This window comes from Barbus barbus (genome assembly GCF_936440315.1).
Source record: "Barbus barbus genome assembly, chromosome: 3".
NCBI classification, from domain to species: Eukaryota; Metazoa; Chordata; class Actinopteri; order Cypriniformes; family Cyprinidae; genus Barbus; species Barbus barbus.
Window position 1 is genome coordinate 12,003,532 of NC_136731.1, and position 24,999 is coordinate 12,028,530.

At 36.2% G+C, this 24,999-nt stretch overlaps 1 protein-coding gene across 3 annotated transcripts; it reads right to left on the reverse strand.

Annotated features, from left to right (window-relative positions):
* samd9l (sterile alpha motif domain containing 9 like) lies at positions 1-24,999 on the reverse strand. Of its 3 annotated transcripts, XM_079397225.1 has the most exons (6): positions 24,859-24,999; positions 24,351-24,418; positions 24,156-24,239; positions 23,626-23,728; positions 5,055-5,118; positions 1-4,970 (listed from the first exon to the last, which is right to left on the reverse strand). In XM_079397225.1, exons 5-6 carry the CDS (start codon positions 5,056-5,058, stop codon positions 406-408), a joined length of 4,569 nt encoding a protein of 1,522 aa, XP_079253351.1. In that variant the 5' UTR covers positions 5,059-5,118; positions 23,626-23,728; positions 24,156-24,239; positions 24,351-24,418; positions 24,859-24,999; the 3' UTR covers positions 1-405. The 3 variants fall into 3 exon arrangements, with proteins under 3 accessions (XP_079253351.1, XP_079253353.1, XP_079253352.1); XM_079397227.1 differs by lacking the exon at positions 24,859-24,999 and having other exon boundaries at positions 24,380-24,400; XM_079397226.1 differs by lacking the exon at positions 24,859-24,999 and having other exon boundaries at positions 24,156-24,400.

Here is a 24,999-nt window from a genome sequence, read left to right on the forward strand (position 1 = left end):
AAATATAAATGCCTTTATTTTTATACAAAGCATTATCATTCATGACTATAAACTAAAATGAAAAGATTGTTAAAATATAAAACCATTGAAAATGTGGACATGTATGTCTCCACAGAGATTAAAAAAATATAGTAAAATCAAAAGCTCTCCATTCTTATTAGGTTTTTCATTTCCCCAGAATTAGTTTTTGGTAAAATCCAGAAAAAAAAGAATTATACATATCTCCCAATATCCCAACAATATCTCCCATTTAAAGTTTTACTGACAACTGACAGGTGTAAAAATGACAGTACATAACATTTAAAAAAAGTGTTACAAACCACGCTAAACTGAGTATTTCCTCGGCCGTAAGTGCTCTTGGACGAGAATTAATTTGCACCTAATCTACCCTAAACGTACATTTGTCTATGTCTGTACTGTAATGTTGTATGCAACGGGTCCTTTCAGAGTGAAGCCCAGGTAAAAAGTGACATTCTCATTGTTGTGGGGTATTGAGGATGTCTTCAGAGCTGGGATATGAAATTTAATTTCTTTGGGACCCTCCAGAAACACCTTCTCATCCTCCGTCCAGCCTGTGACACATTTCAGCAATTTAGACATTTCTGGCATTTTCCATACTTCTCCACTAAACCATTTCAGCCGTTTTTCTGTAACAGAGAACATTTTTGTGATGGTTTCAAATTTACTCTTGTGGACAAATTTTTCAAACCCAGTCCCATTGCTCAGGAAGAAATGCGTGTAGATCCTCTTTTTCCTTGGAGGGATGTCTTTCAATTTCTTGTCATAGAGTCTCTGGAGGTGTTCAACAGCAGAGAGCACAGTCTTATATTTGTGTTCTTTCTCCACTTCTGTGTCCTGCTCTTCTGGCCAGAAAAGTAAGACGAGTAAGAAAAGAGCGCTTGGTAAACATCTCTGTTTCTCTTTAGGAAACTGGTGACTCAGCCTTTGTAGATCCTGAAATACAGTCAGCTTGGGAGACTGAGTTGAGAGGCAACTTAAAGCAAAGTGTGATGCCATGTAGTTGACAAGGTCCACTTGTGGCATCTGAGCCCTCATCGGATTGCTTGGGTAAAGTGAAATAATGAGCTCCAGAACCATGACAGGGTTACCATCTTTCTGGTTTGTTAAGAGGGAAAAAATGGATGTGATGTTTCCCCCACCGTGATAATAAATCATCATACGTTTCATGACAGGAGTTAATTTCCATTGGTTTTGATCTTTACTTTGAGAAACACCACTAAAGAATTTACCATAGATTGAAGATTTATTCACCAGCCAATGCATAGGGTGCTTTGTCCTCTCAACAGTCTCTGATGTCTTCTCCTTATCGGCATTCAGGTCGGTCTGGAAGTAACTCAAGTCTTCTGAAACCCATTCCAATGCTTCCAGCATTATTTTTTGGAGGTTTTTCAGCTTCCCATGACAATTTTCCCATGGTATTTCTACCTCAACAGGCATATAATCTGTGAGGAGGTATTTTATGCATTGGGAATGATTTCTTCTTGAGAACACATCAAGAGAGGAAATCAGCTTCAGCAATGCACATCCTACTTCTACTACTCCAAAAAAGCCAGCATGGTTAATGGTCTCATTGTCTTCAACTGCGGCTTTCTCACATGCCTGAAAACATTCAATAGCCTTTAGTGCCGTTTCCAAAGCATCTACAATATTTTCTGGTGTTTTTTCAATTTGCTCCATGGCTTTACATTTGGCCGCAAACCACTGCCTGTAAACCTGACCTTTGGTATCAAGAAAGTAGGAATTGTTTGGCCTTTTTGCTACTGCAGTTTTTGCCCAGTGTTCTGCTTCTTCAAATCTGTCATGTTTGTAATTGAGTCGGGCCAGCTGTTGAGCAAAAAATGCATCCTCATTAAAGCGCTTGTAAGCTGCCTTGAGAAGCTCAATAGCTTTATCTGGACACTCTTTCTCTCTCACATGCTCAATTAGGGGGGAGAAAAAGCTGTCAAATGCATCACCTTTGCTGATCCTGCGGCGTGTCATGAACAGATCTCGCAAGAACTTCATGTACGGATCTTTACCAAACCTGTGCTCAAACAGCACATCGTTGTTGAGAAGATCCAAAGCCAGATCACTTTGTGGTTGCTTGTCACCCAGAAGTTGGTGGATAATTTCCTTGGCAACCAGTGGATGAATGATTCTGATCGAGTTAATGTAGGTGTTTTCATCTCTCAAGTGTATTAAGACCAATCTAGCTTGATCATTTAGAGAAGTCACAAAGGTGTGTTGTCTAAATCTATCCAAATGACTGGAAAGAGCCAGGAGAGCTTCGCAATGTGACTGAGAGATGAATGAGTTCTGCACGTAAGTGTTGAGCAATGCCACATACAGAACAAGCTTAGTAACAAGAGACTGGTGATCAATACCTTGCAGTAAATGCTTGACAAACTGCTTCACATATTCAGCAATTATGTGGCTCTCAAATTCCTCACTCATCAAGACAAATGTTAGAATGAATTCTGGATCGAACTGTTCTTCAAGGCTTTGTCGTTTTTTGGAAAACTGCTTTTTTTCTGTATTCGAAAGCTTATGAGTAATGGAAACATTCTGTTGAGCTGATTCCTTGCACATTTTCTCTGGATTGTGAGATCTCCTACAACTCAGCAGGATGAAGCAGAGAGTTCCACTTGCGATTTTCTTGGTATTGATGGCCACTTCCAATTCATACTTGACATCTTCTAAATTCTCGTGATCACAGTCTTCAAACAGCAGAAGTACAGGGAGGCATTTTTGGGGATCTTTTTCTTCATATTCTCGAAGCCAAATAGCATCTTCTGAAACAACTGTTGCTGAGTATGAAGGTTTTACAACTGCACACCTTAGATCCCTTCGGTTATTCCACAGTACCTGCCTTGCCACTGTACTACCACCGCTGCCCGGATGATGGTATATGTTGATGCAGCTGATGGGTGCCCGGTCCAAACTCCTAAAAAGATCTTTCACCAGACCATTGACATCACTGTAAGCATCTCTTTGAATAACCTCTCCGACAATTTTTTTATCCGCAAGCCAGAGATTCATCCAAGTTACTTTTCCTCCATGGTAAAACTGCTGCTCAATTGTCTCCTTTTCAGATTCAATGAGTTCGGGACTGGTTTCCTCACAGTGGTTTAGACTGAGAATCTCCAAAGAACACCTCATTTCCTCCTCTCGAGTATCAAGAAAACACTCTCCTTTGACATGGATTGGTAATCGTTTGGTGGCCTGTATAGTGGTAGGCTGAACCTGTTGGAGGGTTGCATTTACTTGGCTTATTGTCATCCCAACAACACTTGAACTATTTACTGTTTCCATGTCACAGGATCCTAGAGCAAAGCGCTGCCATTTCTTGAAATTCTCCTCCGATTCTGCAAGGCAGATAATGTCTTCATGTCCTTCCATGTCGGTGATAAACTCATAGAACGTGTTTAGGAAAGGTGTGTCAACAGGCGCAGTAAGGAGGAAAATCACTTGAAAGGTTCCTTTGGGTAAGATATCTTTGCAAATCAGTGACACACAATCTTTTAGGAGGGTCCTTTTTGTTTTAACCCAGGTCTTCTCATCACATAGAGGCTCATTGCCTTTGAAATCGTTCCGGCCATTGCAAAATATCCAGCTGATTTGATCAAACAAACGCAGGTGACTCGCAAATTCTCGGATACTCAATCCGCTGGGAATTTTGTAGTTCTGCATGAAATGGCGGTTCACTGCATGGTGCTTATTGTATTCATAGCATAGCCCAGACAAGTTGGAATCTGGATCAAAGTCAAACACACAGAAGATGTTCATGTTCAGCAAAAAATCAATGCTTTGCAGATCCTTCTCCAGAAATCGGTTGGTAACCAGTATGTGCCATTTTTCCTTGTCCATTATTTTCTTTCCACCTGTTATGAGCATGATAAGCTTTTTTCCCAGGTTCTGGGACAGTCCTGGTGCTGTGAAATTAAGCCTTTTCTCTGCCTCTTCTCTCAAAACATCCCTAAAACTGATGTGTTGGTAGAAGTCACTGAGGTCTGCCACTGGTTCGGTTTTAGAACCCACTCTGCGATACGCAGTTTTCTTCTCAAACTGAACTTTGTTTGCCTTCTCATTGAAATTTGGCAAGCTAACAGAGAACACCTTATTCTTGACTATGCTCAATGTGGGCTTAATATCAACCTCCACAATGTAGAGTTCCTCTGTGCTGTTTGAACAGACTACTTGAACAAACTGAGGTTCACTAATACATAATCGTACAAGTTCGCTATCAGAGCTAGAGAAACTCCTCTCTATGTAATCTAATGTATCACAGTATACATCTTTTTCCTTAACTGGAATACCAATGATTTCGCCATGTACATAACCAGTGTCACCTCTACTGTCCATGACACCAAAATGTATTGTGCCATTTGTACGAATGTTCATACAACCTGTAGCAAATTTCAGCACTTCCTTTGCGAACTTGGCCTGTAGTTTTTGGCGGTCCAGTGTTGCAGCAATGGCAAATGATTTATACTCATGACATGGACGAATAAAATCATCAACCCCTGATTCTGGTAAGAGTACACTGTTTTTAACATATGTAAAATCAACACCTTTCATATCAAAAGGTCGTGGTTTTGAATCTCTCTTTGTTGTTGTCACAGGCACAGAATCTTCTTCATGCTCTTCCCTGATATCGGCTCTTGTGTCAACACTTTTAATTGCACTTGCTTCATGGACATTTTTTCCAGAAGTTTGTTTGTGTAAATGTTTGCTCCTGGCTTTTTGTGAATTTACCAACTCATCTCTTTTTTTGATTATCAAAAGTGCAGGCCCAGATTTCAGTCCAATCTTTTTTTCCAGATATTCTTCTGAGAGTTCACAAAGGATTTGGCCATCTACTTCCTCTTCATGAAGTTTTTTGATGTACGTTTCTTTAACTCCTATCGATGTTAACCAGCTGCTCACCATAGACTCAGTCCATGTCTCCAGTGGAGGATCCTCTGGCTTTTCTGCTAACCAAAAATAGTTTAAAGTAAGATAAGTTTAAACAACTTTAAAACAATGACTGTACTGAAAAACAACTTTATACTTGCCCATTGTTTAATGGCTTCTAATGATCATTCACAGTTCAAACACAGACACCCTAACACTGCGGACCTTGAAAAACAGAAATTACATTGTTATGGCCATTGACAATACAACATGTTTTTTGTCCAGAAAAATTGGATTAATTTCATTAAAGAAATGCATATCGAGGGGAGTAAACACACAAAGTTGCTTTCATTTATTTAACCGTTTAGTGAAGTGAAGTGACATTCAGCCAAGTATGGTGACCCATACTCGGAATTCGTGCTCTGCATTTAACCCATCCAACGTGCACACACACAGCAGTGAACACACACACACCGTGAACATACACCCGGAGCAGTGGGCAGCCATTTTATGCTGCAGCGCCCGGGGAGCAGTTGGGGGTTCGGTGCCTTGCTCAAGGGCACCTCAGTCGTGGTATTGAGGGTGGAGAGAGCGCTGGACATTCACTCCCCCCACCTACAATTCCTGCCGGCCGGAGACTCGAACCCGCAACCTTCGGATTACAAGTCCGACTCTCTAACCATTAGGCCACGACTTCCCGTTTAGTGCTAATGCATCACATCTGCAAAGCAACAGGATTCATATTCAGATATGTTTAACTGCTTCAGGTGTGTGTTCACGGTGTGTGTTTGTTCACTACTCACTGTTGTGTGTGTGCACTTGGATTGGTGCAGAGCCCAAATTCTGAGTATAGGACACCATAATTTGACACACTTCCATTCCTTTCCTTTCCCTTCCCCCTACCCCAGCGCTGTCTTTAAACTTTTAGTCACGCAATAACATGTTTGTTATCTCATGTACGTTTAAAATCAGGGATTATAAATGAATTGGTTCTGAGTAAAAACGGTAGGCTATTTTTATTTTATTTTTTTGTTACAGTTCCCAAGTTACCAGTTGGAACAAAATAAAACAGTACTGCTTCATTTATTCAGAAACAAAACTCATTTAAAAATGCTATTTGTGTATTTAAATTTTAATTATGAGTCTACAGGTTGTTAATGCTCCCAATGCTATTTAATGACCCAACACTGCATTCCGACAGCTGACGAAGAGCTGTAGAGAAATTCAAGGCACTGTAATTTCCTCATCCATTTGACAAAAAAACTATTATATATATTTAAACTATATATAAAACGTTTTATATTTATATGATTTTAAAATAAAAAAATGAATTTTGAAGAATAGCTATATAACTTTTACTGTATATAAATTGCGGGCATCACAGAGCCATTTTTAATATGCGGGGCACTGAAATTGCTTTTAAATGCGTGCTTGCTTTTTACTTTCACTTTCGAGATTTGCGATTACACATGCTATGTGTATACTACAGGGCGGTAGTATTTACTACACATTTTAAAGGGTTTGTCAGTGGTGCTCAGGATCTGCAAATCATTCACCTTCGTCCTCAGTCATCTCTCCTTATTCTGTTTATGTGGTAAGTGAAATTTTATGTACTGTGATGTAACAGGCTACCGCTAGCAAGCAGCTAACCATGTCCCTTCAGTGGCTCCGTAAAACGTGTTTTGTTTTACGTGCCTTTCTGAATACCGATCATACAGACATCGCCCGATGCCAATTTGGTAGACATCACCCAACCCTAAAAACCAGTGAACGTATCTCCACTGGTGTTGGTCACAAATATTAAAGGGACAGTTTACCCAAAAATGAAAATTACTCACCCTCATGTCGTTCCAAACCCGTATGTCCTTCATTCATCTTCGGAGCACAAATTAAGATATTTTTGATGAAATCCAAGAGCTTTCTGATCCTCCATAGACAGCAATATAACATGAGGGTGAGTAATTAATGAGAAACGGAATTGTCATTTTTGGGGGATCTATCCCTTTAAAAATGTTTTAATAATCTGGTTATTGAATGACTGCAAACAGAGACTGAGCCCAACTGGAACAGACCCGGTCCAACAGGGCACGGTCAGTTGTCAAGGCCAAATTACATTCATAATCGGCCGTGTAGTGTATTCTCGGCTTTATAGGTAACATATATGGCTATTTCACTCTTGATATAGGGTAATATATTAGCCTATATTACATTTCCATACCTTTTGCTTTTTCAGGAAAAGGAGAAATGTATAAGTTTTTACAACTATTAGGGTAGCTGTACAACCCCCCCCCACCCCCCCCCCCCCCCCCTCTCACACACACACACACATTAACCAGTGACCAAACAGCGTATTAAGACGCGAACGTTCTGAAATATACGCATACTCGTGAAATAAAAAAAACAATGTACGCGCCATAATCCCATAGTAGGCTAAAAATAATTTGCATGAATTAAACAATATTATCGAGTAATAATCTTACAAAACAGAAACAGTCCAGCAAATAAAATGTATTAAAGGGTTAGTTCACCCAAAAATGAAAATTAGCCTGTGTTTTACTGTGTTTTACCCCTTGAGGCATCCTAGGTGTGTATGACTTTCTTCTTTCAGACGAATCCAATCGGAGTTATATTCAAAATTGTCCTGGCTATTCCAAGTGTTATCATTGCAGTGGGTGGGTGTTTCTGTTCAACAGTCTCCACAAGACATCAAATAAAGCGCACGCATCCATAATAAAACGTGCCTCACACAGCTACGGGCATGAATAAAGGCCTCCTGTAGCTAATCCATGCGTTTTAGTAAGATAAATATCCATATTTCAAAAGTAATAAACACTTTTCTCTCACTTCCGCTATCTGTCATATGCGGAACTTTGCATTTTGCTAAAATGTTTTAATATCTACAATATTTATTAATTTAAATGAATTGTAAAAAAATCACTTGAAAGACTTGTTTCGTCCAGAGTTTTTGAACGAATCTCTTGAATGAATGAATCAGACAAATACATTTTTAATAGTCACTGCCTATTGGCATAATGCAACATACAGTCTCTCTTTACTTCCAAAGGTCAATTCATTTTGATCGCTGCTGGGCTGCCACAACATCATATCCGAACTATAAACTTTTATCCCAATACTTTCGTTAATATTTAATGTTTGCAGCACAGAAACGTAGCCTACTGTAAACTGTTTGTGAAGCTGTTTCAAACATAAACCTTACATGATGAGCGCTGCTCTCTCTGGATCAGCGGCAGCGCAAAAGCAGGTTTAAATATTCTGATGTGATTGTGATTTAATCATCGGTGATGAAATCATCGTCATCTAGGAATAAGATTGAGTGTGTTTGAATCTAGATTGCGATCCTTTAATGATTAATCGTGCATAATACGAGCCTATAGCCTATGTATTTTTGTATGTCATACAAGGTACCAGACCTTAAAGGTAACCCAGGGCCGGGCGGCCCCTCCGCTTCCACGATCCATAGTTACATCTATCCCCACCCTATGTTACAACTCATAATCTGTGATTGTTTAGTACATGGCCATGGGGTGGGGTGGGGTTAATAATTGTGCCATAACCGCTACAAATACAACTCATTGTATACACTAAACACTCTAAAAGAGACAGACATGTTTGTGAACAAAGTTTTCTCTGATTTAGAGGGATGAACACTGATAAATTATACCATATTTATTGCATCAAAATTAGTTAAGATTTTACAATAGGTTAGGGGTAGATAATTTTATGAGTTGTTTATTAATCATACAACAATACATATCACTGTTATAGTTTTCATTTAGAATCATTGCTATAGTATAGATGATAACCCAGCTAGCAGGGAACGTTCTCAGAACTTTGGCTAACATTCCGTACAGGTTTGGTTGATGTTTTAGAGAAAACATTTGAATGTAATGTTCAAAAAATGTTTTAAGAATGTTTCTCATTTCAGATAATGTTCCTATAATGTTAAGTGTAAACAAAGCTGGAACATTTGACCTGCAACATTGTAAGGATGTTTTGAGGATGTTGTTGAGGTAACAGATTATACAATGCTGTCAATAAAACATTGTTACAATGTTTCAAGATAACACGCGAAGAACATTCTCTCAGCCTCATTAGCAAAACATTATAAGAACATCATTGAGGCTTGAGGTGGTGGAATATTTTTATAAAACGTTCTTGTAATGTGACATAATAACAAAGCTAGAATATTTGACCTGCAACATTTTAAGAATGTTTTGAGGATGTTCTTGAGATAACAGATTATACAATGTGCTCAATAAAACATTGTAACAATGTTTCAAGATAACACGTGAAGAACATTCTCTCAGACAGATTTGGAGAACGTTATAAGGATGTCATTGAGGCCTGAGATGGTGTAATGTTTTTATAAAACGTTCTTGTAATGTGACATAATAACAAAGCTAGAATATTTGACCTGCAACATTGTAAGGATGTTTTGAGGATGTTGTTCAGGTAACAGATTATACAATGCTGTCAATAAAACATTGTAACAATGTTTCAAGATAACACGCGAAGAACATTCTCTCAGACACATTTGGAGAACGTTATAAGGATGTCATTGAGGCTTGAGATGGTGTAATGTTTTTATAAAACGTTCTTGTAATGTGACATATTAACAAAGCTAGAACATTTGACATGCAACATTGTAAGGATGTTTTAAGGATATTGTTCAGGTAACAGATTATACAATGCTGTCAAGAAAACATTGTTACAATGTTTCAAGATAACAAAGAAAGAACATTCTCTCAGCCACATTAGCAAAACATTATAAGAACATCATTGAGGCTAGAGGTGGTGGAATATTTTTTAAAAACGTTCTGGTAATGTGACGTATTCACAAAGCTAGAACATTTCACCTGCAACATTTTAAGGATGTTGTTGAGGTAACAAATTATATAATGTCATCAATAAAACATTGGCACATTGTTTCAAGATGACAAAGGAAGAACATTCTCTTAGCCACATTAGGAGAACTTTATACAGTGCATCCGGAAAGTTTTCACAGTGCTTTACTTTTTCCACATTTTGTTATGTTACAGCCTTATTCCAAAATGGATCAAATTAATTATTTTCCTCAATTCTACAGACAATACCACATAATGACAACGTGAAAGAAGTTTTTGAAATCTTTGCAAATTTAAAAAAAAAAAAAAAAGGTACATAAGTATTCACAGCCTTTGCTCAATACTTTGTTAAAGCACCTTTGGCACCAATTAAAGCCTCAAGTCTTTTTGAGCATGATGCTACAAGCTCGACACCTATTTTTGGACAGTTTCTCCCATTCTTCTTTGCAGGACCTCTCAAGCTCCATCAGGTTGGATGTGCACTGTTGGTGCACAGCCATTTTCAGATCTCTCTAGATGTTCAATCGGGTTCAAGTCTGGGCTCTGGCTGGGCCACTCAAGGAATTCACAGAGTTGTCCTGTAGCCACTCCTTTGTTATCTTGGCTGTGTGCTTAGGGTCGTTGTCCTGTTGGAAGATGAACCGTCGCCCCAGTCTTAGGTCCAGGTTTTGCTCAAGGATGTCTCTGTACATTGCTGCATTCATCTTTCCCTCGATCCTGACTAGTTTCCCAGTTCCTGCTGCTGAAAAACATCCCCACAGCATGGTGCTGCCACCACCATGCTTCACTTTAGGGATGGTATTGGGCAGGTGATGAGCGGTGCCTGGTTTCCTCCAGACATGACACTTGCCAAGGAGTTCAACATTCGTTTCATCAGACAAGAGAATTTTGTTTCTCATGGTCAGAGTCCTTCAGGTGCCTTTTGGCAAACTCCAGGCAGGCCGTCATGTGCCTTTCACTGAGGAGTGGTTTCTGTCTGGCCACTCTACCATACAGGCCTGATTGGTGGAGTGCTGCAGAGATGGTTGTTCTTCTGGAAGGTTCTCATCTCTCCACAGAGAAATGCTGGAGTTCTGTCAGAGTGACCATCAGGTTCTTGGTCACCTCCCTGACTAAAAGGCCCTTCTCCCCCGATCTTTCAGTTTGGCCAGGCAGCCCGCTCTAGCAATCCTGTCTACAGACAATTCCGTGGACTTCATTGCTTGGTTTGTGCTCTGACATGCACTGTTAACTGTGGGACCTTATATAGACAGGTGTGTGCCTTTCCAAATCATGTCCAATCAACTGAATTTACCACAGGTGGACTCCACTCAAGTTGTAGAAACATCTCAAGGAGGATCAGTGGAAACAGGAGGCACCTGAGCTCAATTTTGAGTGTCATGGCAAAGGCTGTGAATACTTATGTACATGTGATTTTTATTTTTTTATAAATTTGCAAAGATTTCAAACAAACTTCTTTCACGTTGTCATTATGGGATATGTTTGTAGAATTTTTAGGAAAATAATGAATTTAATCCATTTTGGAATAAGGCCGTAACATAACAAAATGTGGAAAAAGTGAAGCGCTGTGAATACTTTCCGGATGCATTGTAAGGATGTCATTGAGGCCGGAGGTGATGGATTTATTTTTTATAAAACGTTTCTTTAATGTGATGTATTAACAAAGCTAGAATATTTTATTTTCAAAATTCTGAGGATATTTTGAGGATGTTGTTGAGGCAACATTATACAATTTTCTCAATAAAACACTGGCACAATGTTTCAAGATAACAAAGGAATAACATTCCCTCAGCCACATTAGGAGAATGTTATAAGGATGTCATTGAGGCCGTAGGTGATGGAATGTTTTTTATAAAACATTCTTGTAATGTGATGTAATAACAAAGCTGCAACATTTCACCTTCAACATTTTGAGGATGTTTTTTTGAGGTAACAGATTGTACAGTGTTGTCAATAAAACATTGGCACAATGTTTCAAGACAACAAAGGAAGAGCATTCTCTCAGACACATTAGGAAAAGTTATAAGAACGTCATAGAGTGATGGAATGTTTTTTTTTTAAATATTCTTGTAACATGACGTAGTAATAAAGCTAGAACATTTTACCTGCACAATTTTGAGGATGTTTTGAGGATGTTGTTGAGGTAACAGTTTATACAATATTGTCAATAAAACATTAGAACAATGTTTTAAGATAACAAAGGAAGAACATTCTCTCAGCCACGTTAGATAAACGTTATAAGGAAGTAATTGAGGCCTGAGCTGGTGTAATATTTTTTTTTATAAAACGTTTGGGAATGTTCTTGTGTTTACAAAGCTACACTCTAAAAAATATGGTTCTTTAAAGGTTCTTTACAGCTAGAAACAGCTCTTTTTATAACCATACTTTAACTGCTGAGACGGTTCTTTGCTTTAAAGTTTAGGGTTCTTTTTTCCCACCATTTGTTTTTCAAATCTGTAACTATCAAAGCTGCTACGGGTTTTCTGGAGCTCAAGACAGACTTTCAACACACTCTTAAGAGGTAAATGATTAATTTCTTAAAATTTCTATACATTTTACCTTTCAAATTGTAACTAGTTTCATGCCAATCATGTCTTTTTCTCTTTTTAGTTGAACAGAAAATTTATGTGACCAGCTCTGTTCAGTTAAAGATACTTACTTTCTCTTCACTATGTAAATCGGCCTAACAGAAATGTTGAAATAATGATCCATTAATGATTTTAATTACTTTATGCAGAAACACCCAGTCATAAATAACATTTAAGTTATCCCAAGACCTTATATCAAATTTTCTTTTAACATTATAAAGGGCTCACATACTGTCCATTTTTTTCTAATTGTTTTACATAAAAAATTGGACACATTATAACTCTAAATTCAGCTGTGCATTTCAGAAGCTGTCACATCCTACCTACCATCATCATCATCATCAGCAAAGAGAAACATAAAGATGGACATAAAGACATTGTGAAGATATTTCACTTGAACTTGGTCTTCATTAATTCCATATTATGTTCAGTGTCAACTGGTATTTATTAATGTTTCAGCTAATAACAGTTGTTTGAGCACTGTCATTTTCCCCTCACTTTTCCATTAAAAAAAAATTGACATATGCTGTTTGTTTATTTATTTATTTATGTAAAACCTAAATATAAGCCACAAGATATTATAAAATCAGGTAGATATAGGGGTGAAAATTAATATTAATAAATAATATATAAAATAATGTAAATACAAATGTTAATCATTTAAATATATTTACTGATATTAATTGGAAATAAATTGTAACACCAGGTCTTATAAAACTTGTCAAAGCACAGTTCTTTACGGAACCTTATTAAAAAAAAGTTCTATTTAGAACCAAAAAGGGTTCTGCTATTGTTAAAAGTCAAAGAACCCAATTTGGTTCAGTTTAGAACATTTTACTGGCAACATTTTGAGTATGTTGTTGAGAAAACAGATTATACAATGTTCGCAATAAAATATTGGCACAATGTTCCATAATAATAGAGGAAGAATATTCTCTCAGCCACATTAAGAAAATGTTATGAGGATATCACTGAGGCCTGAGATGACAAAATATTCTTGAAAAAAACTTTCTTGTAATGTGACGTGTTAACAAAGCTAGAACATTACACATGCAACATTTTGAGCATGTTTTGAGGATGTTGTTGAGATAAAAGGTTGTACAATGATCATTTATAAAACATTGGCACAATGTTCCATAATAACAAAGGAGGAACATTATCAAAGTAACATTTGTAAAATGTTTTAAGGACATTGTGAGGACTAAGACGACAAAATGTTTTTAATACAACATACCTGTTAAGTGATGTTTTAACAAAAGTAGAACATTTTGCCTGAAACATTTTGAGGATGTTTTAGGGATGTTGAACAGAATGTAGAATGATCTTTTATAAATCATTGGCACAATTACAAAGGAGTCAAAACAACATTCATAAAATGTTTTGAGGATATTATTGCCTGAGATGACAAAATCTCATGATATGTGTTAACAAAAGCTCACAATATTTTGAGGATATTTGAAAAAAACCAATAGAAATCATCATAGAAGTTGTAATGGTTTTACTGGTTATAATGGTAATTCGACTGGTTTTAATGGAAACTGTAATGGTTCCTGTTGGTCTCTACTGGTAATTGGTCTCCTATTGGTGGCTTGTTAAAACCAATAAATCCTAATGGAACGTGTCCCAAAACACACTACAGAAAACCATTTTTGTGATCAAATTCATCAAAGATGCATTAAAATGGCTTCTGCCTTGAGTGGTCAGCAGAAGTCAGCTGATTACAAAAGGAAGAACAAGTCTGGCATTTGGCTGCAGTTCTGAACTGTTGCAAATGTGTTTAAGGGAGACCGGGGAGTGTTGTAACATGGGGTTAGTTGAAACACTGTCAGTCTGACAAGTCAGAAAGGAGCTGTGGTGATGTCATCAATATCATACACTCAATTCACATTTTTAATGTTACAGGAGAAGTGGCATGTGAATGTGAATGTGAGCAACATTATAGATATTTTTTTCTTTCCATTTTTTTTCATTAAGATTATTTTTTTCCTAGTAATCATTATGTTGTAGATACAATTATTTGACTTACAAAACTTAAAGTAGCTGTTTAGTTTAATTTGATACTTTGCATTCATGCTAACTTAAAACCCAAATGATAAAACAGTTAACTATGTTATGACTGCTTGGGGTGGGGATAGTTGTAACAGTTCATTAAAAATGTTACAACCAACTCCTTATGATTCCAATGAGCCCAGTTATCCAGTCACGTCCTCTGTTGAGGCAATGTCATGTGAGGTTTTTGTTGCACATCAAGGGATTTATATAAAATGTGTTTCCATCATAGTTTATGTGCTTATCTTCTTACTGGATAAAAATGCTATCCGCCTCAAATGAGCATATACATTTGTTTGTTTGTTTTTTTGTGCACGTTTAGAATTTATGCACATCTTGACATTTCCATCCAGCATTTTTTTTTCATATGACATTCCAAAATTCACATAAAGTAGGTAGATGGCAACACAGCTAGTGACTGCAGCACACACACACACACACACACACACAAACACACACACACACACACACACACACACACACACACACACAGTTTGTTTCTGTGCTAAATTTAAAGTCCTAAAAGGAATACACTCAATACAGTATAATGTTTTTGTCACTTTAAATGATTCACTTTATTCAGAATTGATTATTCTTTGTTCTTCAATCAAGTTTTTACATAAACTGGAAGTGTGGGTCTTATTTCAGCAAATTACTTCACATTGTTACATCTATCCCCAGCCTGTGTTACAACTCACCCCAGCAGAGGGGTAGGTTGTAACAACGGAACTCTTTGTATTTGACATTAACGCACACAATCTGGGATTATGCAGTACACATGCAAGTACGTTTTATTTGTAGTAGACAAATGGGCTACGATATATCAAAGTTTGAGAGATCTAGCACAAACAACCACTGAGTTACTGATGCTCAAACAAAAAGTGTTACTTTTACTGGATCAGAGGTAGCTGACAACACTTCAAAGGTGATAATTCTTCTTGGAAAGTTTCATATACATAAAGCAAAAATTACGTCTATTAGTCCCTCTTTTAAGTTTTTTTGTAAAGAACTTAATATATTTTATGACTCACTGACTTCAGTTACTAGAAACAAGAAATGTATAAAAACATCTCTCATATTAAAAAATGTTATTTGTAAAATGTAATGCTTTATCTTACATGATGTATACTTGTTATAGGTATTTTTAATTTTTGTGTGTGTGTGTGAGTTATGTTTGAAGTTAGTATTTCTGTATAAGTGATTTTGAAAGAGAGAGAGAGAGAAAAAAAAAGGTGTTACTTTCATCCCCTACAGGAGACGAGAAGCGCTGATTGGGCCACGGTAGATTGCCGTTTAAAACCACCAATCACTGCGTACTTTTCTCGTGACGTAAGAACATTTGAAATCGACGAGCCGCCCGAACGGTTGTTGAAGAAATTGGAGTAAAATGTTCGTGGTCGGGATGGTGTTATCTGACGGAACTAAGTGAGTAGGACTCAGAGTCTTTCACATTCAACCGCGGCGGAATCGGACACAGAGGTGCTGGAGGATGTTTTACTCGCTGGTGAGTTACAGTGTGTGGACCACACAACAAACCTGTATCAGCTGTCAGCGGAACTCTCCCTTCCACAATAATTACTGGACTGTACGTTTATTAATGCATTTTTCAGTTTACGTATTTCTTTTTTATCCTTTACGTGTTTACACAAACAAAAATCAGTTTCAATCGAGAATGACATGATTTTTTTTATCTTTATACCTTTGTTTCACATGCACATTCAGTACTATGTGACAGTTGCATTAATTTGGGGTGTAATGCTGCTTTTGAATAACAACTAACGTTAGATTTGTTTTCATCCAGAACCCAAACTGCCTGCTTGAAGATGAACACTGATGAAGCAATAAAATATCTCCTTTTACAACAAAGGTACTGTAATCCGTTTCTACTTCCTTGGTGACGTTAATATTGGTAACACTTTATTGTAGAGTTCAACTCTCACTTTTAACTAGTTGCTTATTAGCTTGCACATTACTAGTATATTATAAGCACATATTAATGCCTTATTCTGCATGACCTTATTCTACATCCCTATATCCTACCCAATACCTAAATTTAAATGCTACAAAAACTACCTTACCAACTATTAATAAGCAGTAAATTGGGAGTTAATTAAGGCAAAAATTGTAGTTAATAGAGAATATGTTCCCTATACTGTAGTGCAGTGGTTTTCAAACCTGTCCTGGAGGACCTCCAGCCCTGCATATTTTGTATGTCTCCCTTATCAGACACACCCAGTTTAGTTCTTGCAGTCTCTACTAACAAGATGATGAGTTGAATCAGGTGTGTTTGATGATGGAGACATACAAAATGTGCAGGGAAGGGGGTCCTCCAGGATAGGTTTGACAGCTCCTGTTGTAGTTTTACTGTAATATTATGTTCTATGCATATGAATACTGTACATTTGCTACTTAAGTGTTCATTTGATTGTCTTTTGAACTTAAAAGTTAATAATCGTTCAGTAATTCATAATGGGGTAATGGGATTTGTTAGTCTAGCAAATATTGAATGTACTGGTAATAGCAGTCTTAGGTAAGGCTTTAAAGTATATCATTGTATATTGAATATTGTTAACCTATTTAAACTTAATATTATTATTATTCTGTTTTCTTTAGAGACTGAAATGTTCAACTCTTAACTCCTCCTATAGAGCTTTAAAAGGATAGCTCATCCAAAAAAAAAAATTCGGTCATTAATTACTCACCCTAATGTCGTTCCAAACCCGTAAGACCTTCGTTCATCTTTGGAACACACACGGAGGAGAAGAATTGTTGAATAAAATCGTTTTTGTTTTTTTTTTGGTGGGGGGGTACAAAAAGTATTCTCGTAGTTTCGTAAAATTATGATTGAATCACTGACCATTTTAACGACGTCCTTACTATGTTTCTGTGCCTTGACTGCAGTGGTAGTACCATTGCGGTCTATGGAGAGTCAGAGAGCTCTCGGACCTCGGTGGCCGTGGGTTAAAATGATTCTTTTGATTTTATTACATTCAACGCAAACAGCTGTTGTTGAGGCTTGAAATGTGTAACGGCACTCATAAAGAAATTCACAGAAACATACAGAGGTAAAAATTTAACATGTTTAATATATTTCTAACATGATATATTTAAGTAACATACCATGACTAGGGAGCTATTTTGCTCAATATTTTCACGAGTGCAAATATTGCCTTGATTTTAGTTCAACAAACAAGTAAATTTTAAACACAATATTGACTGGTTTGTTCCGTTTCACCAGTGAAAACCGTTCCAAAGAAAGATGACAGCAGAAGTATTTCACATTCTCCAAGAAACACTCCGCATTGTTTTAGTACAGCGTTTTGAACCAACCAATCGGTTAAATTAATAAGCTAATTAACATCATCTACTGGCGGTTTAGTGTATTTAAAAGTATGCTTTTTCCTCAGCATATCTTTTTTTCTATAGGCCTATTCAAAATGTTATTGCAGTTGTAATTTTGCACTGTAAATTTTATTTGATTGGCAACAGCCCTATAGTGCATTTTGATTTTCTGATTTTTTTTTGTTTTGTTAACTAATTATTTGACATTAAAGATGATGCATACATTTATTAATGTTAAAATAAATTGGCCTTTATTAAGGTAAATAACATCCTGGGGTAAATATAAAAAAATAAGATTTAAGCATGTAAAAGCTGATAGAGCACTGATGAAAATATAGCTTCTTATGTTTATACCACCAAAAATCTTGGTGATGCAGTGCTTTTGTGAGGATATTTTGTATGGGATATTGTCTGCTGATATGAAAAGTTCATTGTATGGTAATAATGGATAGCATTTTGACAGTGATAATATCCTCCTGATAACCAGGGGAAAAATGTTTTGTGAAATTAGGCTTTTAGGGGACATTTTATGTGTTGTTCAAAAGACATGTATTGGCAAAAACTATTTTTGACGGAATCAATCAATCAATTTTTAGGTTTCAGGATTTTTGTTAACCAAACTTTGTATAAAGATGATTCTCAACTGTTATGAAAGATAAAACATAATGAATTGATATACTATTATTTTATGCATTATGTGTGTAAAATAGCCATAAATAAATGAAAAAAGAAGTGGAGATAGTAGTAATAATGGGAGTAGTAATTAGCAACATTTTCATTAGAATATCTAATATTTCATGGGAATATTGATATTTAATTTCTTTCCCTGTTTATTTGTTGTGTTTGCCTGATTTACATGCTGTAAGTCTTTGTTCATTACAGTGAACAAAATGCTATGCTTGGGGTTCAGGAGGATATTTTGTTTTCTTTTAACATTAAATATCACACATGCATGTAATATAATGTGTATTTCCATCACAGGTTTAGTCTTAAATTTCACAAAAGGTGGTATTAAAAAGGTCTGTAGACACCCTGATATAATTCTCAATTCTTTTTTTTTCTTCCTTTCCTCAGAATTGTAATGTATAAACACACAGTTGCAAGAAAATGTCAGAATTGTGAGCTGACATTTTTCCTGTCAGAATTTGACAATTGCAACTTTTTATCTCACAATTCTGAGAAAAGTTTGATTACAACTTATAATCATTGCTGTTAGTGTTCATCGTCTGTTTGATTACGTCTTTAATTGATTTTTACGGTACATCTCTGCCACATGTACAGGTGCATCTCAATAAATTAGAATGTGGTGGAAAAGTAAATTTATTTCAGTAATTCAACTAAAATTGTGAAACTCGTGTATTAAATAAATTCAATGCACACAAACTGAAGTACAAACCCGATTCCAAAAAAGTTGGGACACTGTACAAATTGTGAATAAAAAGGAATGCAATAATTTACTCAAACTTAATCTCATGAACTTATATTTTATTCATAATAGAATATAGATAACATATCAAATGTTGAAAGTGAGACATTTTGAAATGTCATGCCAAATATTGGCTCATTTTGGATTTCGTGAGAGCTACACATTCCAAAAAAGTTGGGACAGGTAGCAATAAGAGGCCGGAAAAGTTAAATGTACATATAAGGAACAGCTTATTTGCAACTTATTAGGTCAATTGGCAACATGATTGGGTATAAAAAGAGCCTCTCAGAGTGGCAGTGTCTCTCAGAAGTCAAGATGGGAAGAGGATCACCAATTCCCCCAATGCTGCGGCGAAAAATAGTGGAGCAATATCAGAAAGAGTTTCTCAGAGAAAAATTGCAAAGAGTTTGAAGTTATCATCATCTACATCATCTTTCACCCATAGAAAACATTTGGCGCATCATAAAGAGGAAGATGCGACAAAGAAGACCTAAGACAGTTGAGCAACTAGAAGCCTGTATTAAACAAGAATGGGACAACATTCCTATTCCTAAACTTGAGCAACTTGTCTCCTCAGTCCCCAGACGTTTGCAGACTGTTATAAAAAGAAGAGGGGATGCCACACAGTGGTAAACATGGCCTTGTCCCAACTTTTTTGAGATGTGTTGATGACATGAAATAATAATAATAATAATTTAAAATCAACTTATTTTTCCCTTAAAATTATACATTTTCTCAGTTTAATTAATAATCATTGCATTCTGTTTTTATTCACAATTTGTACAGTGTCCCAACTTTTTTGGAATCGGGTTTGTAGTTTAAGTCTTTGGTTCTTTTAATTGTGATGATTTAGGCTCACATTTAACAAAAACCCACCAATTCACAATTAATCTCAACAAATTAGAATACTTCATAAGGCCAATAAAAAAAACTTTTTTAGTGAATTGTTGGCCTTCTGGAAAGTATGTTCTTTTACTGTATATGCACTCAATACTTGGTAGGGGCTCCTTTTGCTTTAATTACTGCCTCAATTCAGCGTGGCAAGCCCAGGTTTCTTTGACAGTGGCCTTCAGCTCATCTGCATTGTTGGGTCTGGTGTCTCTCATCTTCCTCTTGACAATACCCCATAGATTCTCTATGGGGTTCAGGTCAGGCAAGTTTGCTGGCCAATCAAGCACAGTAACACCATGGTCATTGAACCAGCTTTTGGTACCTTTGGCAGTGCGGGCAGGTGCCAAGTCCTGCTGGAAAATGAAATCAGCATCTCCATAAAGCTTGTCAGCAGAAGGAAGCATGAAGTGCTCTAAAATCTCCTGGTAGATGGCTGCGTTGACTGTGGACTTCAGAAAACACAGTGGACCAACACGAGCAGATGACATGGCAGCCCAAATCATTACTGACTGTGGAAACTTCACACTGGACTTCAAGCAACATGGATTCTGTGCCTCTCCACTCTTCCTCCAGACTCTGGGACCTTGATTTACAAATGAAATGCAAAATTTACTTTCATCTGAAAAGAGGACTTTGGACCACTGGGCAACAGTCCAGTTCTTTTTCTCCACAGCCCAGGTAAGATGCTTCTGACGTTGTCACTGGTTCAGAAGTGGCTTGGTAGCCCTTTTCCTGAAGACGTCTGAGCGTGGAGACTCTTGATGCACTGACTCCAGCTTCAGTCCACTCCTTGTGAAGCTCTCACAAGTGTTTGAATCAGCTTTGCTTGACAGTATTCTCAAGCTTGCGGTCATCCCTGTTGCTTGTGCACCTTTTCCTACCCAATTTCTTCCTTCCAGTCATCTTTGCATTTAATGTGCTTTGATACAGCACTCCTTGAACAGCCACACCTTTCAGTAATGACCCTCTGTGACTTACACTCTTTGTGGAGGGCATCAGTGTTCGTCTTCAAAGTCAGCAGTCTTCCCCATTATTGTGGTTTCAAAGAACAAGAGATACTCGGAATTTATACTGTAGGGATGGTCATTAACTGAAACTCAAATGTAAATATTCTAATATTTTGAGAAACTGATTTTTGACTTTCATGAGCTGTAAGCTCTAATCCTCAAAATTAAAAAAAAATTTAAAAAATGTTTTACTTTACATTTAATGAATCTAAAATATATGAAAGTTTCACTTTTTGAAATGTTACAAGAAAAACATTTACTTTTTCACGACATTTTATTTTATTGAGATGCACCTGTACATCAGCTTGACATAGTCACCACTGATAAGCTACTACTAAATATAATCAAAACTTAATTTTCTGCAAAGCTGCTTTGCAGCGATTGGTATCGTGAAAAGCGCTATACAAACAAACTTGAACTGAAAAATTCACACTTCAAATACAGTGCCACTTTATATCTGAAATCTGTAAGAAATGTAATGATCCATAGACAATATAAATGATGAAAATGAGCTGTTACGTCGGAGCAATAGCCTTGTGGCCCACGTTCTGACATATGCTACAGCTGTGCACAAAGTGACCTGAGTTCAAGACTTGGCTAAAGATTCAGGCTTTTCAAGCCAATGTCAATGTTGTTCACAAATTTAGCCTGTAGTTGTGTTATTAATGTATAATGGATTACGTAGCTGTGTTTTAAATTATAGAAACAATATAGATACTCATAAGGGTTCATATCTATACTTTCAATAAATTAGTCTTTACATAGTTTCTGAATACTAATTAGGCTGGCTAATTTCTAAAGCTTTCAATGTCAGTATTGTTTGTGATCTTAAGATGTAATGTGTATTTGTATTTTTTCTGTTTACACTGTTGTATGCTCCTCTGTTATAGGCCATGAGGAAGAACTCTATCATGCACACAGAGAATAGAGCTCAGTGCTGCTAACTGGGAGAGCAGCTGGAAAACTGGAGAAGAACAGTTGAACACCTATTAATACAGACGACTGTATTATTTTTCTGCAAGAACCACTCTGAGAAAACAACAGCCAGACGCTTGATTATGCACTGCACTTTACTGAGTTCTTCAACATGTGATGCTGAGCAGTTACTGCATGTAAAACTAGTAATAATTTATGTGGATGCCATTTATAAACCTGTTATATTTTGATGTTTTATTTTTGAGATCAATAAAATTGTATGTTTTAACAATGTAATAGCTAAGCTTTTTGTGTGTGTGTGTGTGTTTAGGATTCTGGGAACAAAAATAAAACTACCTGTTAAAACCTTTAGAAGAATGTTAGGGGATAATGTTCTAATAATGTTGTGACTAAACATTTACAGAAGGTCATCACGTAACTTTTTTTTGAGTGTTTTTAGAGAATGTCATCCTACCTTTTAGAAGAATGTTCTAAGAACAAAAATAGAACTACCCACTAAAAACTTAATAAGAATGTTAGGGAATACTGTTTTAACAATGTTGTCACTAAACAATTTTAGAATGTTTTTAGAGAATGTTATCCTATCATTTGAGGGAACATTCTGGGAACAAAAATAAAACTACCTGCTAAAAACATTATAAGAATGTTAGGGAATAATGTTCTAATAATATTATCAATAAACATTTTTAGAATGTCTTTTGGAGAACGTTATACTATCTTTTGAGAGAACGTTCTGGGAACCAAAATAAAACTAACCGCTAAAAACATTTTAATGATGTTCTAACAATATTATCACTAAACAATTTCAGAATGTCTTTTGGAGAACGTTATACTATCTTTTGAGAGAACGTTCTGGGAACAAAAATAGAACTAACTGCTAAAAACATTTTAATAATGTTAGGGAATGATGTTCTAACAATATTATCACTAAACAATTTCAGAATGTCTTTTGGAGAACGTTATACTACCATTAGAGAGAACATTCTGGGAACAAAAATAAAACTACCCGCTAAAAACATTTTAATAATGTTAGGGAATGATATTCTAACAATATTATCACTAAACAATTTCAGAATGTCTTTTGGAGAACGTTATACTGTCTTTTGAGAGAACGTTCTGGGAACCAAAATAAAACTACCCGCTAAAAACATTGTAAGAATGTTAGGAAATTATGTGCTAACAATGTTATCAATAAACATATTTAGAATGTTTTTTGGAGAACGTTATACTAACTTTTGAGAGAATATTCTGGGAACAAAAATAAAACTACCCGCTAAAAACATTGTAAGAATGTTAGGGAATTATGTTCTAACAATGTTATCAATAAACATTTTTAGAATGTTTTTAGAGAATGTTATCCTATCTTTTGAGAGAACGTTCTGGGAACCAAAATAAAACTACCCGCTAAAAATATTGATAGAACAATTAATGGTAATGTTCTTAGAACATTTTTAGAACAAAAAATTTCTAGCTGGGAACTTTGTCTAACATTATGAATGTTTTTAGCATGACTTCATGAAAATCGTACTATAGCCTACTGAATGAAATAGCATAGACTTCTTCATGGCTAGTGTTTCCGTATTTAATTTACTTCTGTAACTTGTTCTTTGTGTGTGTGTTTGCCTTACCGAATGTGGTATCCTGTCAGCAACAACCTGTCCATGGGCTTTCTTGATTGTCCGTCTAGGTGCCGGTGTTGTGCCGAATTCGATGCACTGTTGCCAGATATTGCTATAAAAACAAAACCGAGAAATAAATAAATAAACCGAAAATATTTCAAATCTTTTACGAATAAGATAAGAAAAACATAGGCTATCAAACAAATTTTAGTTCAAACAAATCAGAACAAATTTTATTTTTGAACACGTAAAATTGACTGAGGTCCTCATACATGGGGCCTAAACTTTAGGAGGCTACACGTCCAGGTGAGTTTTATTTGTAGTAGACAAATGCGGCTACCGTTTATCAAAATTTGAGAGATCTAGCGCAAACAACCCCCAATGCTCAAACAAAAAACAAAAAGTTTTACTTCATCCCCGGATTGCTATCCCATCAATAAAACGAATAAAGTGACAATACTCCCGATGCTTCCCTCCCTAAGGACAAAACGTCCTCCGTTCTATAGTGACAAAATATTTAGCTTGGTTACAATAAACACTTATTCTATGATATTTTTCCAGCACTGATCGGGTTCAGTCACCGCCCTTGCGTCCATAAAAGACGAATCTTCCAAAGGGACCAACTTTTCATCAGTAAAACAATGTGTAAATACCAGTGTAAATCAAATATATCATGCAAAATCGTTAGATTATAAGCGTATCACAAGCGTCGCAGTGTGTGCATGAGCAGATACCTCTCACTATAGCAGATATCCCTCTCTGCCTCTCACTGCAGCAGATATCCGGTTTAACTTTCGATTTCCTGGACATGAAAGTTTACTATAGGCGATGTATATAAACAACGATTTAATGTAATAAAGATAATATAAATAAGGAACCTAACAGAACAATTAATAGAGTTACAACAAAGCACTTAAAGGCACATGTCGTCTTTTTTGTCGAATTTTTATCACAATCATTCAGCTTTCAAACGTGCATCATATAGAAAGATATAAAAAGATGGGATTAAAATCGAATGAACAAAATAATGCTGTAATTTATTTAATTTTAATTCATTTAATTTGTGGACTACTTTAGAGTCTTTCAAAAATTATGCCATCAAATAATCAAAAACATTGCTCAAAACCGTGTGTCGTCTATTCATTCCAAGCACAGACACGCGCACATATTGTCATGGGGAAAACCCAGTACGTTCTCAAAATTAAAAAAGGGAAACATTTAGAAAATTAAAGGTGAACTAACTCAATTGGTGACTGTGTATCTCTTCAGCAGGATTCTTTATTGAGAATGTGCTGTTTCATGCTGCAGTCATCATTTTTACTGAATAAAGCCCTATTAGGACGGGACGGGACTAACATCTCCGTGTTTATTACAGAGGTGGGC